The sequence below is a fragment of the Komagataella phaffii genome, chromosome 2, assembly GCF_000027005.1.
Source record: "Komagataella phaffii GS115 chromosome 2, complete sequence".
NCBI classification, from domain to species: Eukaryota; Fungi; Ascomycota; class Pichiomycetes; order Pichiales; family Pichiaceae; genus Komagataella; species Komagataella phaffii.
Genome location: NC_012964.1, coordinates 442136 through 460011, shown reverse-complemented (window position 1 = coordinate 460011; position 17876 = coordinate 442136). Strand labels below are relative to the sequence as shown.

At 42.6% G+C, this 17876-nt stretch overlaps 11 protein-coding genes across 11 annotated transcripts; 4 read left to right on the top strand and 7 right to left on the bottom strand.

The window, feature by feature from the left end:
• Positions 1-45: 45 nt before the first annotated feature.
• Positions 46-2424, bottom strand: PAS_chr2-1_0820 (uncharacterized protein; the record flags this gene model as incomplete). Its single annotated transcript, XM_002491090.1, has 1 exon — positions 46-2424. One exon carries the CDS (start codon positions 2422-2424, stop codon positions 46-48), a length of 2379 nt encoding a protein of 792 aa, XP_002491135.1.
• A 110-nt stretch (positions 2425-2534) lies between these two features.
• On the bottom strand, positions 2535-3866 carry PAS_chr2-1_0243 (UBX (ubiquitin regulatory X) domain-containing protein that interacts with Cdc48p; the record flags this gene model as incomplete). The annotated part of the gene is made up of 1 exon (XM_002491089.1): positions 2535-3866. The coding sequence occupies one exon, from the start codon at positions 3864-3866 to the stop codon at positions 2535-2537; it is 1332 nt and encodes a 443-aa protein (XP_002491134.1).
• A 124-nt stretch (positions 3867-3990) lies between these two features.
• PAS_chr2-1_0242 (uncharacterized protein) lies at positions 3991-5280 on the top strand (the record flags this gene model as incomplete). The annotated part of the gene is made up of 1 exon (XM_002491088.1): positions 3991-5280. The coding sequence occupies one exon, from the start codon at positions 3991-3993 to the stop codon at positions 5278-5280; it is 1290 nt and encodes a 429-aa protein (XP_002491133.1).
• Positions 5281-5438: 158 nt separating this feature from the next.
• On the top strand, positions 5439-7244 carry PAS_chr2-1_0241 (uncharacterized protein; the record flags this gene model as incomplete). Its single annotated transcript, XM_002491087.1, has 1 exon — positions 5439-7244. The coding sequence occupies one exon, from the start codon at positions 5439-5441 to the stop codon at positions 7242-7244; it is 1806 nt and encodes a 601-aa protein (XP_002491132.1).
• Positions 7245-7271: 27 nt separating this feature from the next.
• Positions 7272-9293, bottom strand: PAS_chr2-1_0240 (Hypothetical protein; the record flags this gene model as incomplete). Its single annotated transcript, XM_002491086.1, has 1 exon — positions 7272-9293. One exon carries the CDS (start codon positions 9291-9293, stop codon positions 7272-7274), a length of 2022 nt encoding a protein of 673 aa, XP_002491131.1.
• A 264-nt stretch (positions 9294-9557) lies between these two features.
• Positions 9558-10055, top strand: PAS_chr2-1_0239 (Integral membrane protein localized to late Golgi vesicles along with the v-SNARE Tlg2p; the record flags this gene model as incomplete). Its single annotated transcript, XM_002491085.1, has 1 exon — positions 9558-10055. One exon carries the CDS (start codon positions 9558-9560, stop codon positions 10053-10055), a length of 498 nt encoding a protein of 165 aa, XP_002491130.1.
• A 116-nt stretch (positions 10056-10171) lies between these two features.
• Positions 10172-11737, bottom strand: PAS_chr2-1_0819 (uncharacterized protein; the record flags this gene model as incomplete). Its single annotated transcript, XM_002491084.1, has 1 exon — positions 10172-11737. One exon carries the CDS (start codon positions 11735-11737, stop codon positions 10172-10174), a length of 1566 nt encoding a protein of 521 aa, XP_002491129.1.
• A 608-nt stretch (positions 11738-12345) lies between these two features.
• Positions 12346-13350, bottom strand: PAS_chr2-1_0238 (Mitochondrial malate dehydrogenase, catalyzes interconversion of malate and oxaloacetate; the record flags this gene model as incomplete). The annotated part of the gene is made up of 1 exon (XM_002491083.1): positions 12346-13350. The coding sequence occupies one exon, from the start codon at positions 13348-13350 to the stop codon at positions 12346-12348; it is 1005 nt and encodes a 334-aa protein (XP_002491128.1).
• A 675-nt stretch (positions 13351-14025) lies between these two features.
• On the top strand, positions 14026-14997 carry PAS_chr2-1_0237 (uncharacterized protein; the record flags this gene model as incomplete). The annotated part of the gene is made up of 1 exon (XM_002491082.1): positions 14026-14997. The coding sequence occupies one exon, from the start codon at positions 14026-14028 to the stop codon at positions 14995-14997; it is 972 nt and encodes a 323-aa protein (XP_002491127.1).
• On the bottom strand, positions 14987-15388 carry PAS_chr2-1_0236 (Sulfiredoxin, contributes to oxidative stress resistance by reducing cysteine-sulfinic acid groups i; the record flags this gene model as incomplete). The annotated part of the gene is made up of 1 exon (XM_002491081.1): positions 14987-15388. One exon carries the CDS (start codon positions 15386-15388, stop codon positions 14987-14989), a length of 402 nt encoding a protein of 133 aa, XP_002491126.1.
• A 186-nt stretch (positions 15389-15574) lies between these two features.
• PAS_chr2-1_0235 (Na+/Pi cotransporter, active in early growth phase) lies at positions 15575-17305 on the bottom strand (the record flags this gene model as incomplete). Its single annotated transcript, XM_002491080.1, has 1 exon — positions 15575-17305. The coding sequence occupies one exon, from the start codon at positions 17303-17305 to the stop codon at positions 15575-15577; it is 1731 nt and encodes a 576-aa protein (XP_002491125.1).
• Between the last annotated feature and the right edge of the window lie 571 nt (positions 17306-17876).

Sequence of the window (17876 nt, the reverse complement as noted above, 5' to 3'; positions counted from 1 at the left end):
AAAAATGGATCGGGGTTAGATGTCGGATGGTAGGTATAACATTTACTATATACAGAAACCATCAACTCTTATTTCGTCAATGGAAAGACTCTCCAAGGATAAAAGATGCTGGAAAGTACCCAACTCCTTCTCATAGGCAGCTTGTGACTTTTCGGTCAAAAGGGGATTAAGTTGGAAGGCCTCTATTATTATGGTAGCAACATCTTTCCACTCCAAGTCTTTAGTATTGGAAGTAGTAAACTGCTTTAATTTTTCAACGTAGGTATCCAAATCATCCGAGTGAGGACAAAGCTCCAAATTCTTTATCAACGTTTTGAGTAGCAAGTCAACTTGCCTTGCATTTAGCTTCATTTTCAACGAGCCAAATAGTTGCAGCATACCCACAGAGCTAATGAAATCGGAAGTGTAGATGAAACAGTTGATAATTGACACAACTTGCTTTGTAAAGGAGACTCCTTTATCCGAATTATAAAAGTCGACAAATATTCTTCTAAGCTGGTTATGATTAGGACGTTTGTTCAGGCCATATTTGTGACTGAAGGTTACGAAATCCCTATGACTCTGTAACATGGTCTCATAAAGTTTGTTTGTCCTTGGAAAATCAGAATTCAACACCTGATCAATGAATGCAAAAGCCCGTTCAAACCGTCGTCTGCCAGTATATTCTAGTATAATCTGGTTTGCGCAATATGCATTCATTGGAACTTCTAAGGACTCTAACTCCTGAAGGACTAGTTCCAGCTTTTCAATATTCCTATTAGTGACTTTTCCAAAATATTTTATCAATGTGGCATATATGTGAGCATTAATTGGAGGTATAAAGCCATGACTTTTCCCTGCCTTCTCCAACTTGTACGAGTTAATCATTTCCTCTATAAAGTTCTCTACTAGTTGATAATTGGGTCGATTGGAACTCAGCATTCTCTTGATTAATCGATTGCAGTCTTTCTCGGTCAAATATTCTTGGTTATTCGATGTGCCATCTCTCAATCCCTCAATGTTGATGTTTCCCAGTAGCGTATCATGAATCATTGCTTGTTTGGCATTTCTCTTTTGGAATTCCAAATTCTTCTCTAATGCTTTACTTAACGAATCCCTGATGAAAGGTTCGGATAATTTTGTAGTTAACTCTATTAGTTCTTGGGCAACTGAGTATTTGCATTTACCCACTACACCCTTGAACAGCTTCAAAGTAGTGGGATATCTAGATGCATATGTTTCGATCACTCTGAATAAAAGTTCATAGTATCCAGCATTTATCAAAGAAACTGCCACTTTTCTTAAATCATTGTGAGTTATTGGGTCACGCTGATTCCAGTAGTTCATAATAATATTCGCATCATCAACTAAACCCAAATCCAATGGATTGACAGTCTTCACTACTCCTGCACCTTTGCCAAACGATTTTCTGATTGTGTTCAATGTGTTTGTCCATTTCAGAACTTGGCCATATTGCTCCAAGCGGGAAAAGACATCAATAAACTGTACAATAACACTAGGATGAAGATACATGTGCTCTTGTAAAACTTTTGCAGCCAATTCTTCAGCTTTGGATACTTTGAATGATCTCAGGTACATCTTCATACCATTCTCCAGCCAAAACCTTTGGCCTTGGACATCTGTTTGGTTTAATCTTGAGGTGAAGAGATATTCGCATCTCAGAAACTGCCTATGCTCAAGCAAAGCTTCCATGTAAAGAGATTCATTTATAGGGTCAGCTCTTACTCTTGGATGCGAATATATAAGATTGCCTGAGTAGTATATGAGATTAGTTCTGTGTTTGGGGTCGTAAATCTGTGTGGAAAGCTCAAATGCTTTCGATGCCAGTTCAATTGGGATGAGATTTCTTTTGCTATTAATGCTTAGGATTTTCAATATGGATACAAATAATGGAAGTGAGCTTTGCGAGGCTTTGACAATAGTTTCAAAGTCCTCCGCTAACTTGAACACGCTATCCTCCAAAGTTGCGTTTGGATCCAATTGATATGCGTCTTGCTGCAAGTCAACGTTCTCAGATAACTCCAGGGCACATTGGTCCATTACTCTATCAAACAAAGAGAGGAAATCGTCTTTCTCGTCTAGAATGCTGAGATCACCGTTACTCTCTCTGAGTTTTATTTCATCTTCCTTCGACTGTTCGATTACACCTTTAATAAAATTCTCATCTACCTCTTGTCCCAACCTGTCAAACTCGGCAGTCAGCTCCCTTCTTATCTGCTCAGCAGGTTTAACGAATGAAGGAATACTAGGGTCCTTTTTCAGAGCATTTCGTCTTTTTGAACGTAGCTGTTTTAGGTTCTCAGGCTTTGTCTTGAGAACGGGTGGGCGTTCCGTGGCTTTTGAATTCTTCAAGGGATTCCTGACAGCACGTGTCCTTATACTTCTAGCCGGGATAAAGCTACGTATTCGGCAAACGCTGTTCATGAAAGTGTCAATCTGTCTACAAACAAAAAAAAAAAATTAAGCATCGCGAGATAAGATATATAAATATGTTTAGGTAATGTACGTCGTCATCATGTGGAAGTGAAAACCGTTCACTTCTTGCCCAACTTCAACCACTTGGGAACTTTCTTTTTTAGAGATGAATTAGTAGGAGACTCAAAAGAACTCTGATCAACCGCAGAAACGGGACTCTGGCTCACTGGAGTAGAATCAACCCCCATTTCAATTTCTCTGTCTCGTAAAACATCAGGAGCATCTTCAATAGATTTAGCATCCTTCAAGTATTCTGGTTTCAGGTACGAGATCTTGGAAACTTTGTTGGCAGATTCATACAATAATAAAATTCTTGGACCAAATTTGAGATCAGAATCAAGCCTTTTATTCATGTTAGCCGTCGTGTTGAGAATTTGATGTGGATGAGGTATATAGAGGTTAAACGCATTTTGCGCATTCTTTTCTTCCTCATTTAATGAAAGAAAATCAGTTGTCAAGATAGAGCAAAGCTGTTTCAATGTAATGGAAGCATCAATTGTGAGTTCCAAATTGCTGTGGTCAGGAAACCGTATACGGATATGACAATTATCAATCTTTTTGGCATTTTTCTTTTTTTCTTCGGCAAGTCTCCTCATCATAGGGGATGCGTGTGCTTGTTTGGAAAGTATTGCCTGATATTTGAGAGCCTGGTCAACAGATAATTCATATACCTCATCATCATCCTGGGAACTGTGGATACGATTAGAAGATGGTTTGAACGCCTGAGCTTGAAATATGTGTGCTTTGGTTGACTTTTCGCCAGCTGCTGTGTCTTTCACAACGGTGCTATCATGATTAGGGGTGTCTTTGATGTCTTGGTGGGTTTCAGTAGCTGGTGCAGAGGTTGGAAGAGCTGAGGATGAAGGAGAAGATACTTTCTTTTCACTCTTAGTGGTTGGACCCTGAGCCTCAAACACCAGACGCATCACAGAATTGCCGCTTGATAAACCCAACGAGCTCAATGGCTTATCAAAATCAGGTCCGGGGGATATTCTCAAACTGAAACTTTGAATCGTAAAGTTTTCACTCGACAAATCTAATCCAATGTTCTTGCCCAACAAAACGAGCACACTTCTAATGGTATTTGATGACTTGACTGTGAGCACCAAAGACTTTGGATCAACATTCAACGTCCTTCCGACAATACTGAATCGTAATGTAACGTTGCCTACAGCTTTGCCCACCTTCAATTCTAATTTGGCACCCTGAGCAAGCCCAGTCAAGCGAACAGGAAGTGACAGATCTAGGAGCCTAGTTCCATGATATAATTGATATGAACTGGCATCCAGATCGAAATGATCGCATGCATTAGTCAAGACCTCGTTGAGAATCGTCCCTGGAGTGGTCTTGACCCGAAATGAGCGTAATTGATAGGTAACATTGAGCGACATGTCCGGAACTCTAACCTCTTTACCCAAACGTTTTTCAGTGGCGATTAGATTACGGATGGATAATGCGCGATAAGCTAGATAGTATATAATAAGCTGTGAATTCCGCAGGCGAGAGGCACAGTTAATGTCCCAAGCCGTAAGAGCCGGATCTCGACTTAAACCTCTATACCCTATGGTGACTGAATTATCCTACAAAGAGTCCTTCAAGCAGTGGTTCGAAAGGAAAAGCCTCGCTGATTATGAAGCAAGAGTTCTGTCCTATTTGCCATTCTTCCCAGACTCAGATGGTGTAAGAGAAGCAAAAACACTGGATGTTCCCGTGGATGCAAAAGGCAACAAGATACACGAGTTGTACATTGAAAACAAGCAGAAAGCTCCAGAAGAAAGGCATCTGGTCATTGTACATGGTTTTGGAGCAGCGTTAGGTTTTTTCTATCGAAACTTCAATGGCTTATCCTTGATACCTGGGGTCAAGATCCATGCCCTGGATCTGTTAGGCTACGGCTTATCTTCAAGACCAAAATTTCCCAGTTTGGACGTTACAAAGGAGGAGGATATCCATAAAGCAGAGGACTTTTTCGTTGATTCGATGGAAGCTTGGAGGAAAGAACGAAACATCGACCGATTTGTTTTGGTAGGACATTCTTTGGGTGGATATCTATCCAGTTGTTATTCGTTGAAATATAAAGATGCTGTGGAAAAGTTAATACTTGTTTCCCCAGTTGGTATTGAACGCAGTGAAATGAGTCTGACTGAAATTAACAGGCCTCCAGCAGTCCAAGCTCAAGACATTGCCAGAAAATCAAGTCCCAATATAGAAGAAGAATTGTTGCAATCTCAAGAGCAGTCGCAACAACACCATCAAAATGTATCGGATAGCGCCTCTATTGCATCAACGGAGTCCCGTAACAACGATGAGAGAATGCAACAGGCAAGAACGAGGCCTCAATTACGCAAATTTCTCGTCAAAATGTGGGAAAACCATTGTTCAGTGTTCTCCATAGTGAGAGCGGCGGCACCATTTGGGCCTAAACTTGTTTCTCTGTGGACATTTTCCAGATTCGGAGCCATTGAGGACCCTCAGGAGTTGATGGACATTCACCGTTACTCCTACAACACGTTTGTGGCAAAGGGATCAGGTGAATATTCTTTGACAGTTTTGCTAGCTCCGGGAGCCTGGGCGAGGTTGCCATTATTGGACAGACTTCCAGGAAACATTACCATCCCAACTCTATGGTTATATGGGGAAAATGACTGGATGTCCAAGAAGGCAGGCCGACAATGTGTTAGTGAGATCAACAGTCAAGGAGAGAAGTCAGCCAAGTTCCGTATAATCGATGGAGCCGGTCATCATGTTTATTTAGACAATCCTACCGACTTTAACCAAAGTGTCAGAAAATTTGTAGGTTGGTGAGGTTTAGCCGTTAATATAGAGTAAAATTGATAAGTCATAAGTACTGCAGATCATTCTTCGCGACATTTAACATCCAACCTTATCCCTGATGTTCTACCACCTTTAAACTTAATCTGATTAAGTGGGAAACACGAATTCACATCCCAATTACTCTGTTGATGGAACCCAAAGAGAGGCTGCGGAATGCCGTCAAAGAGGGAAACGAGTTTTTGGTGACTCGCATCCTAAAAAAATTCCCGGATTTGTTGGACAACATAGATCCTGCCAATGGGTGGAGCAATTTGCACTATGCCTCATATCATGGAAATTACCTTATAGCTACAAAGCTCCTCAAGGGCAAGGAAAAATACCATGAGTATGAGTACAGCTATGATAGTGAGGAAGTTTTGGTCACTTTCAAAAACGAGACCTGTCTTCATTTGGCAGCTATGAACAACCATGAACAAACTCTGCATTTATTATTACAACATCTTCCCAATTGTATTGATAACCGTGACATTGATGACCAAACACCCCTTCATATTGCAGCTGCCAAAGGCAACACTTCATGCTTGCAACTTCTGCTGGATTTGCATGCCTCTATCAATGTTCAGGATAAGAACGGTAACTGCCCATTACACTTAGCATCAATTTTCGGCCATTTGTCTTGTATACAATCTCTTTCATTTTATAATGCCGATATGGGTTTGAAGAATGCCGATGGGTACACACCGCTTGATGTTTGCTTTTCATTTGAAATCCAGAAGCAGTTGGAACATTTGAAGGAAAACGCTCCAACCTTGCCGCCGTTCCCCTCTAAGATTTCAGAAGAATCTCTGGCCTCCCCATCATTATCAAATTTTATCATTCAGAGACCTTCAGCAACCAAGCCGGAATCCCCCCAATCAAAATCAACTCTTCCTCATCTTCCCTCTGTTACCACGGCAAGAAAGTTCTCATCATCATCGCAGACCACATTGAATTCATCTGCTACCAGCACCGAGACTAAGTCAGCAAGAGGTGAACGTCCCGTTTCAAGACTGGAGAAACAGATATCTGTCCCATCGTTTCATAACGGTGATGACTTCAAGCGAACGCAATCATTTACTTCCTTGTACAAGGTAGGGTCCGGATCCTACTCTGATTTGGGAGAAACACAGTCGAAAATGCTACCAATTATCAAACCAATTAATGAAAAGAAACAGGCTACGCCATATTTGCTAATCAACACAGGATCCGCAAATTCACTTTCCAATTCAAGCTCCACGATCCAGGCTGGACCTAGAGCAAGGCGTACAGTTGAATCTCCGATGACCCCCAAGGAAAAGATATCGAACCTGATGCCTATCATAAAGAATACCGTGAACGAAAGTAATAATAACCACAATCAAATATCTGTCGAAAAGTTATCTCCAACGTCTAAGAGTCGACGGGTAAGATCCAATTCCAACTTGTCCAACCTATCGCTGAAGACTTCCCATTCAAGTTTAAGAAAGCTGAGGTCACAATCCATATCCAATGCATTCCACAAACTGACACATACAGAACCACGACATAGACGCACTCCATCAATGAATTCTCCATCAGAGCATGATAATGCAAAGGCGACTTTTCTATTCAATCCCAACATCTCAACTCACTCATTTGAGTCAATAAGTGAAGGTTACAATTCCGATGAGGAAGAAGAAGAAGAATTTACCCAAGTACCTGCAGACAAAGATTTGGTTACTTTGGACAATTATTACGAAGATGCAACTCATCCAGAAACAGAACTGAACGTACCCGAACAGGTTGAAGCAAGACGTAAACTCAATCTGAAAATTGATACACTTTACAAACATAAAAATCATTCTTTAGAGCAGATGGACGAGAGAATGCTGGTATCACCGACTACAACCAACTCTTTTTCGCAAAGTTTGAGGCCATCAAGAGTGCTGAGCATTCCAATAGCCAACCTTTCCAAAAAGAGAAGAGATCAAGGCTAATTTTATAGTATATCATGTATTTATAATCTAAAACCCCCCAAAATTATCATCGCTATTATTAGCCCCTATCATGGTGTCAGGTTCAGACTCGTAGGCTGAGGTGTTTGGGTACTCAAAATCCGTGCCATTGACGCTAAAGCTTTCTTTGGCAGATTCCAACCAATCTCTGAAAGCATCCCCTATAGACGTATATCTGTCGAAGTTGTTCCGTATTCGGATAAAGCTGTCCACGTAGTCTTCATCCATGGATTCGTCTGCGCTAGAGTTTGATTGTTTTCTAGTTAATAGATTGAGTCTATCGTTTATGAATCTCTGTGCAGTGTCCGAAAGAGATGAATTGGTGAAACGATTTAAAGTGGCAGCAAAATGACTCCCGATTGTTTCAGTTTGGTCGCCATCATAATCTGCATCTTCTACATCTGCAACATACTCGCTGGTATCAACTTGATCATATTGAAAGTTGGTGTTAAGTGAGTTATGAACGAAACTGGATCGAAGGTCCACTTTGGGGCTCTTACTGGACTCGTAATCATCGTACTGGCTCTTAAGTTCAGGTTTAATCAACCGCAACTGGGAAGTGTTGTAACTTTTACAGTTGTCACATTTCAACCCTAAAATATGATATTTGGTCTTTGATTTAGCACCGCAGTCGTTGCACTTTATTATGCACTCCCAGTTGCCAAATGGCAGAGGAAGGGGTCTTTCGGATATCTCAGTGTCCAATACTCTGAATTGTGCATCCATATTTACAATCGACCTTTGACAGACTGGACATTTGTAATTATGCCGTGTGTACTCATCATAACAATTTTGATGAATTGCATGCCCACAGGACATGAACACGACAGGTTTCGTGGAACTAAACATGTACTCACCACATATGGAGCAATTTGAATGGGTGGAATTTTCTATGCATTTGTGTTGGTTCTTCAAATCTATTGAGATACAGGCATTACAGCCTCTACAATGAAAGTAGTCTTGGTTCAGCCCTAAGCCCAACCTGCATATTCCACAGTCATCGCAGTGATAAATATCCTTTTCGGCATTATTGTCGAATAACTTACATTTATCACAGTAATAACAGGCTAACATGTTGCCACAAGTTTCTTCTATGCAATATTGAGATGGCGCCTGGGGCGTTCCACAGAACATGCAGAGTACGTGTTTCGTTTCATTTCTCATCAATTGGTGATCTTTCACCACTTCGTCGTGGCAAAACTTACATGGAAACCAACGGTTGCACACAGAGCATTCTAGCTTACAATTTGTCTGATAGTGAGTGCAACCAAAAATCTGAGCCGATTCGTCATGATAAGAGGGTTTTTTATCATTAACAGTTAGAATGACTTCATCTTCACCCTCATCTGAATCCGAGTCGTCATATGAGTCCTCTGTATCGGAATTGTTCATATTTGCATTCTCTCTATTAAGGCGTTTCTGCTGTTGCTCAAAATACGATTTAGACATTAGTTTCTGTACCAAAAGAGACTTTTGTTTGTCAGTGATCGTAGGAAGACCCAATATCAATTTAATTTTTTTCCTCAGAAAAGCATCATCGTTTAGACTTGCCCCATTAATGATCTTGATCTCGTCATAGAGTTTTTTGAATGTGTCTTGCTGGGTATTAGAACGAGATCGAACTGGAGTACGTAGGGTGGTTGACGTTGACCGATTCCGATTGAAATCCTGGGGGAGAACTAAATCCTCGATAACAGGCTGTTGGCGCTCCTTTGCTTTGGTGACTCCAGGTGGATCAACAATGCTTTCCTCTTCATTCTCATGGTCATCATGTTCGGCGTCCAGGACAAGGTTGATATTCTCATTGAGGATATCTGTGACAGGCTGAAATCTCTCCAGAGCCCTTTGCATTGAAAATCCCCTGGTCAAATCATTGATAAGGTGGTTGACTTTGTTTCTTCTTTCCGAGATATAACTCTGATACCCAGCGGTATCCAAGGACAAAGACAACGTTGGCAAAGTGAAGCGTCCAACTTTCTCTAGTGAATTAGTGAGAGAATCATCACTATCTGAATCATTTCCTCGAGACATGAAAAAGCAGGTCGAAAGCCTAACTAGAAGACGGTGATCAAATAGAGGAAATTAAACAATGGGAAAGTGTGAGAGCTCTCCAAAAGATCTGTTATGGCAATAGAAGTAACTTGTCAAAAGTGGGCAACTTGATAAAGAAGTACTCCCTTTAATCCTGACACCTATCATACAGCTTTAATGGGGAAGGTTCGCGAATGATGTGCACTATTGTTCTAAGGCCATCTGGTCAAAAGCCTCTCTTTCAAACCAAACAGACACGAGGACATGGCTTTCACAGACTACTTGAACTTTAAAGGCCTTGGAGAGGACTTTAAATCCAGAAACTTTAGTATTTACGGCCAATGGATTGCCATTATCAATATTTTTTTCTGTTTAGCGTTGGGAATTGCGAATATCTTCCACTTCAGCTTGGTGATATTATTCTCTATTATCTCCATTGTGCAAGGTTTAGTGGTTGTCTTTGTTGAAGTTCCATTCTTGTTGAAGATCTGCCCTATGAGTGCTAATTTCATCGAATTTATAAATCGATTCAAGCAGAATTGGCCTAGGGCTGGTTTCTATGCCGGTATGGCCCTGGTTCAATGGCTATCAATAATCGTACAAGCCACCTCATTGATCGTTGTGGCCTCCCTTTTCACCCTGTCAGCAGCTTGTTATGGCTATGCTGCATTGGCACATCAAGAGTTCCGTAATTCCAACGTTGTTGGTGACTTTGATGTTGAGGCACTGCCAGCGGAAGCTGTTGTACGTAACATTCTTTAGAAATGGCTAATACAACTCCCAGCAAGCTTCCTCTCTGCAACGAAAGGAGGAAAAAACCGAATACGAATGTGTTAAGAATTCAAAAACAAATTTAAATCTAAGTACAGTAATCTTATTTACTCATATTCTTTACCATCTACTTTTTGGTTCACCTGGTTCTTATGCAGACTATGGATTTTCTTTAGATGTGCCTTCAAGTTATCCTTTCTGTTAAATCGGGTACCACAACCTTCCTCTGGACAGACAAAAGGTTTTTCACTTGAATGCGACCTCATGTGCCTCTTAACATGCTCTGGTCTTTGAAACCTGGCGTGGCATACGGGACAGCTGAATTTCTTCTTCTTTTTCTCTTCTTCAATCTCCTTCACCTTGTCAGTGTCCTCGATCTCCTCATGAAACACTTCTCTATGTTCTGGAACGGTCATGTTCACTTCTGAATGCATATTTGGTACTGTGGAGGCTTTTTGAAGTTGCTGGCTCGTTTGTCGGACCTGGAAAGGTGTCTCTAAGGCAGTTACGTTCCGCCGGGAGAGCGAAGACTCTTTACTAAGGGCAATTGCCGATAGATTTGTAGAAGACCTGGATCTTTGCATGCTATTGAAGGCCGCTGGGGCCGATTTTGGTACAGAATTATGCGAACCACCTTGAACATGGTACATACTATGAGATTGTGGTAAAGGCTGTGGAGGTAAATCTGCAAAAGAAAAAGATGGGGCCGTACGAAGCTTCTTCGGTATCCCAGCTGGAGCTGTGAAGGAACGTGACTTGCGATTCAGTGATAGAGAGAGCTGTGACGGAGAAATCATCACTACCTCCTGTTGCGGCGTATCTCTTGAACTGTAAGGACTCTCTAGCTTGGGAGATAAAAAGGCCGGCGGTGTGTAAAAAGGATTTCCTGCAGGAGACCTCAGATGATCCAGGGACAGCCGGGATAATGAACGACTTTTCAGCCGTCTCGGCGTCAAAGAATCAGTCTTCTTGATGGGAGTCTGATATTGCGGCATTACAAGCGGCTGTTGGTGGAACCCGTGCGAGGCTGTCTGCGGCGTGGCTGACACCGAGCGGCGTCTAGCCGGGGTTCTTGTGTTGGAAGGTGACATGGAACTGGGTAGAGAATTTGTGGGTAAAGTGTCTGAGTAAGTCGGTGCCGAGGAGTCAAACGATGAGATGGTTGAACTGGAGTTCGATTGACTTATTTGGAAAGGATGAACATTGTGTGAGTGAAGATTGTCACTATGGTGGTCGTGATGGGCATGGTCATGGTGATGGAGATGATCGTGGGGATGGACATGATCGTGGTCCTGGTTGTGGAGCGGCTCATTGTTGCTAGTATATTCATCTCCAGCTACACCGCCACCACCACCATCATCATCACCACCGCCCGCTGGATCGAAATCTGATTCCATAGGTAACGCGTGAGCGACGATGTCAGATGTATCCACGCTCATGTCGAAATCGTCCAAAGTCACATCCAGCTCGGTGGTGGTATCTTTGAAGCACAATGAGTTGTCTGGATCTATGTGTGTGTCATGAGGGGACTGAGTTACCTGGTCGTCAAAGTCCAGGATCTCGTCATTTATGGGACTTGAGGAGTTGACGTGAAGCTTCGTGCTCATGTGAGACCAAGCTGAGTCCTTCCACTGGTTAATTTTGGCCAAAGGATTATGTGGTGGGGATGTCATGATTAGCAGTAAGATATGAGTAGAGGGGACATACACTGAACTAAATGCGCCAATCGTATATGGAGCTCTAATTGAAGAGAATTGGTTTGGCGGTGCCGAGTGAAGTTTGGTGATGAGAGCAAAATGAGACCAAGATTTCCTGATTGGGAAATTTCAGATGAGGATTTTAGATTCGTTGTTACTAGGAGGAGCATGAGTGAGGGTGAAAGGACTGAGGAGTCTATCGGATAAAGCACTTTCACCGCATAATTACAGCACGGAGCAGAGGGGTCTACATGACAAGACTTCTTGCTAGACTGCGCTCTATGGGGAAGCTGCTGGAGCTAACCCGAATCATAGCCCAGATAGGGGGTCTAAAAATACCCTAGTGCTGTTAACGAGTGGGCTAATCTCCCACTAGATACTAAACCGGTTGCCCCAGAAATGTACTTGGTAACCAACTACTCAACACTTTTGTGAGTGCTCTGCAAGGAACTATGGTTACTGTGCTCATTTTGAAGGGAAAAAAGAAAAAAAATTAGCTGTTTGACTACGTTCAATATCGTCACCCAGGATCTCCAAATCTCATTCATTTCATTGAAAAATAATCTAAGTACATATAATCAAACTTATGGGTTTTGCTTAACAAACTCTTGACCCTTAGCGATGTTCTTGGCCAAAGTCTCCTTGGCAGTTGTGATCATCTCCTCTTCAGCAGCAGACAATTCTCCCAAACCATGGATGGTCTTGACACCCTCTGGACCCAAAGTAACCTTGGAGGAGAAGAATTCAATACCCTCATCCTTGAACAATGGAGAGTCGACGAAAGATGGCTCAACGACATCATTCTCACCGGCCAAACCGTTCAACACGGAGCTGGCAAATCTAGCACCGGCCTGAGCCATAGACAGCGTAGCAGATCCAGCACCATCTTTGGCCTTGACAACCTCATCACCACCAAATTGGATACGGTGGACCAGAGCGTCGTAAGTGTCCTTTGGCAAGTCCTTGTGCTTAGATTGAGACAGCAGAGGAACAATAGTGACACCTGAGTGACCACCAACAACAGTGACTGGCTCACTGGCTGGGTTGGTACCTTGCACTTGAGACAAGAAACGAGAGGCTCTCAGAACATCCAAAGTGGTGACACCGAATAGCTTCTTTGGGTTGTAGACACCCTTGGACTTCAAGACCTCAGCAACAATTGGAACAGTGGAGTTAACTGGGTTAGAAATAATAGCAACCGCAGCACTAGGACTGTAGTCACCAACAGCTTTGGCCAAATCTCTGACAATAGAAGCATTGGTGTTGAACAGATCGTCTCTGGTCATACCTGGCTTTCTTGGGACACCAGCTGGAATGATGACCAGATCAGCTCCCGTCAGTGTCTTTTCCAAACCATTATCTTCAGGAGTGTAACCGGTGACGGTGGAGTTGGTTGGGATGTGGGATACATCAGCGGCTACACCTGGAGCCAAACGGATGTCATACAGGGCTAAGTCAGTAACCTTGTGGTTCAACTTCATCAGCAACGACAAAGGCTGACCAATTCCACCAGCGGCACCAAGAACGGCAACCTTGTAGGCAGTAGAGGCAGAGGAGGAGAATTGACGCTTGGCAATTGTGGACAACATTGAAGGGATTATAATGGTTGAGGGTTGGAGAATAGTGGAAGTTGTCGACGATATATATAATGTGAATCAAGGGGTCGGCTCCGACAGATAGTTACGGGGTAATACGAGGTGTAGCCGAGCTATATCCGGTACTTTAGCGAGACTATTCAAAGTGACGTTTATGCGCAATTGAGAACCGAGAGTCGGGTTGTTCATCTCAGTGTGGGGGAACAAACTAAAAACGGGCCCAATGCAGCACCACTTCCGAGGAGGACGTGAAGCAGGGTTGATCGGTTGGGGGTGTGGATAAAAGGAAGAAATACAGTGAAAAGCATGATGTTTTTTTTTTCTCGGAGACTATAATTGGCAGATGGCAGAGCAGTATGGACTGGTGAATCTGTTGTAAGGCTGAGCTAAAATGAATGAAATTGTCAAGTTCCGGTGAGGCCTTTTTTTTTTTGGCGTACCGGACACCCAGGCTACTTCCTTGAAACGGAGAAACGTGATTGGATAGGGAGTCTATTCGCGAAGGTTCTAATGTTGGAAGGTTGAAGGTTTCTACAGGAGCGGAGAATCTCGGAACCAGCACTCTGCTTGGAATGTTTCACCCTTCCGCAAGATGACGTCTTCCGTCTAAATTACCCTTCCAAGAATTCCCTGCTAGATTACTAAAGAATATTTCACCTCATCTCCTTCATGAAGGAAAAATATGTGGGCAATGTCAATATCTCTCGTATTTTAAGCCAGCCAGCTAAGAGCTCTTCAAAGCAGTCCACAACCAAACCTCTTTATAAAGGCCCGACCAAACAATCTAAAAGTGCCTCCAAAAAATCTATTGCCTCTCCCAAATCACTAACTAATGACCTCAACTTGAAATACAATCCGAAACACAGTCTATCCCAAAAAATAATCAAGCCAGACCAACGAGTTCAGAGCTACACAGCAAATCTATTTTCTAATGCCAGATTCAAACTTGACTGGAGTATTTATGAGTTCAAGAACCTTCCGCATAACCGTCAAGCTGAAGAGTTTGACGCTGAACAAGACGTGGAAGAAGCAAGTAAACCCCAGAAAAAAATTACTCCGATCTATGATCCCAGGGACTACAAGGATCTACCAGAGGTCCTATTTTTAGGACGTTGTAATGTGGGCAAGTCTTCGCTTATCAACTCGTTGATAGATAAACCACTGGCAAGAGTGAAAAGATTTGCTGGTCTTACCCCATGTCTTAATACGTATAACATAGGAAACGTGGTGCGTTTAGTTGACTCGCCAGGCTACGGCGTGAAGGGAAAACAGTGGCAAGGCGAACTTACGATGCAGTATATCCGTGAAAGACAGCAATTAAGAAAAATCTATCTAATATTGAATGCTCATCTTGGAATTAATGAGTTTGATGAAATGATATTAAGTCAACTGGTGGAGAGCAAAATCAGTTTTGATTTGGTGTTCAATAAAGTTGACAAAATTTCTCCAGCTCAAAGGCGAACTCATTGTGATCAGATAGTTGAACAACTATTGAAAACTTCCCAAATCTCAAAATTGATGAGGCCAACTTTGCATTTCGTCAGTTGTAATGACGATAACACTCGGACCCTCAGTGGAATCTCCGACCTCCAGTTGAACATCGTGCTAAGTAGTGGTATTTCCGGTCGATTTACTCGTTAAGAACTGATTCAACAGAAGCTCCTAGGTACAATTTCAACTGTTTAACGGTGGCTGGAAGCACTTTGCATCGAACCAGTACAGGAGATTTTTCATTTGTCTCATCTCCTTCTTTTTGCTGCATTCTATCGTAAGCTTGGAAACGATGGCACCCACCGAATGCAAAATAGTGGGTTTTTCCCTCGTGTCTAACACAAAGAACGTCTATAGGAGGCAACTCTCCGGCAGTTATCTCTGAAATATTAGGGCAAGTGGACGAAGCCATAGGGACACCTCGAAGTGTTGACTCCATGGCATCTATCTTAGCATAATCTAGTACTGGTGTTATCGGTCTCTTTATACTCGACAAGGGCAAGTACTGGATATTGGAAAGGTTGTTTGTTTGAAGCGACATGGGAACAATGAAGGAACTGAAAAGTTAGATCTACCCCCGGCTTTTATTTATACTCAGATGTATTAGGTAAGACGATTTATAATAAACCCCTTTCTCGATTTGCTATATTTGTCAGAAGAGATTTAGACATTTACACAGGCCTCAAAAGATCAATATCTTGATTAAATAAAATACAAAAGTAGAAAACTAAGGAGTCAATTCGTATTGACCTCCCCATTGTGGAGCGTTGATGATAATACCCATGATGATACCGGAGATCAAACCAGCACATGGCAAGGTGAAAACCCATCCAAGGTAACACCAAGCAACCATTCTCCAGTTGACAGCTCTGACATCCCTGTTACATAAACCAACAAAGACAGTGGCACCAACGGCACATTGGGTGGTGGAAATTGGAATCTCCAATTGAGTGGCGAAAACTGTGGTGATAGCTGCTCCTAATTCGATAGCAAATCCACGAGATGGGGATTGCAAAGTCAATTTGTTACCCAAGTTGGCCATCAGTCTGTAACCGAAAATCCAGACACCAAGGACCAGGGCAGCAGCAGTGTAACAAAGAATCCAGATTGGTGGCTCTGCAACAACGTCGTTAGTGGTATAAACAACCCAAACAGTAGACAATGGACCAGCAGCGTTAGAGATATCGTTGGAACCGTGGGCGAAGGACATAGTACAAGCAGTGAAAGCTTGGAATAAAGAGAAAATGTGCTCAACCTTGTTGGAGTAGTACTTAGCTCTTCCGTGCATTCCTTGCAAGTCACCAGCCAATCTACCACCATTCTTCTGAGAAGCGATAACGTCTTGAGTCCAACCATGAGAAATGATCAACCATGCAAGGTATGGCCATTGTTTTGGGCTCTTAACCAACTTACTCCATTTAGTCTTTGTGTCTTCCTTAGGCTCCAACTTGGACTCGTGTACAAGTCTGTTCTCATCAGCGTTGGAGTTGGATGTGCTGTTGTCAGACAATTTCAGTTCACCGATGGTGGCTTCTTCTTTGGCATCGGCAACAATAGCAGAGTCTTGTTCACCTCCTTCGTAACGTCTACCTTCATAGTAGTCAATGAAAAAGTCGTAGTTATCAGGCTTTGGAGGAATGCTGTCTTTAGACATGAACCAGTACTTAACACCATAGAAAACTTGGTACCATTTCAAGGTCCAGTCCTCATCGATAATTCTTCTTTTCAAGAATGGGAAAAAGAATGTGATGTAAATGATTGTAGCAACACCAGCAACACCGAAGATAGAACCGACGGTAGCACCAGTAGAAAGGTCGTCCAAGTTCAAGTTTGGAGCTCCCTTCCAGACGATCAACATTGTCAGGACAGCAAAAGTCAAGAAGACGATACATGGAGCAAACAGAAGGGCATTTCTGGCATCATGCTTTCTCTCCAAAATTGAGAACTTACAGAAGAGGAAAAGGACGGAAGCGAATCCACCAGCAACACATGGAGCGATGAACCAAGAAGCAACAATCTTGGCAAATCCACTCCATCCCCAGTGGATCTCACCAGCACCTTTAGCAGCGATACCAGCACCAATGACACCACCAACAATGGAATGAGTGGTGGAGACAGGAGCTCTGACATAAGTGGCAATACTCAACCAGACAGAAGAACCGACCAAGGCAGTGGCCATGGTCAACATCAGCATGGCTGGGTCGTCGTCGAAAGCGTGAACGTTGATAATTCTCTTTCTAATAGTGTCAGTGACACGGGCACCAGCTAAGACGGCACCCAAAAATTCCATGATGGCAGCTAAGATCATCGCTTGCCAGTATTTCAGACATCTCGAGGAGACTGATGAAGAAAAGGAGTTTGCTACATCATTTGCGCCGATGTTGAATGCATCCAAGAATGCAAACATCATGGCGATCGCAAAGATGTAGTCGAATTGATGAAGTGCAACCAAACTCATTGTGAATGATTATAAGATGAGTACTCAAATAGATGCTTGTGTGTATCAGAGAAAGGTTTACAAGTGATCAGCTCTGCCTGCTGGGGTTCCTACTATTTATACCTAAAGTCGGCTTCACTTTCTAACGGTTTTCAATTAAAAATTGAGACATGTGGCCTTGCCAAGACTTTGGAGAGTAGGTCCTGCAGCAATAAGGATCGAAAAGGAAAGTGGGTATTTGGAAATTGAGCTTTCGAATTTCGTTTAACGAGGTAATCTATGCCATTGGACGGCTCTCTGGTGGAGGAAATTAGAGAATTCTGATTGTTCTGTCTTTTCAGGGCCTGCTTCCCCAGTCTTTGCTATTATCAAGGGTTTAAGGGTCTTTGACATGGCCCTTTAATTTAGCCATACAATAGGTTGCACGCGCACGTGGCGAAGGAAAGATACCACCCACGTTGTCACACGAGGCGTTTAGTCACATCCCTACACCGGATTAAATTTTTTTTTTTTTTGTTTCTTTTATCAGATTCAATCGATATCACATTTCGCGCCAAGTTCTTGGCCAGTAAAGGAATCTACGTGCGAGCAT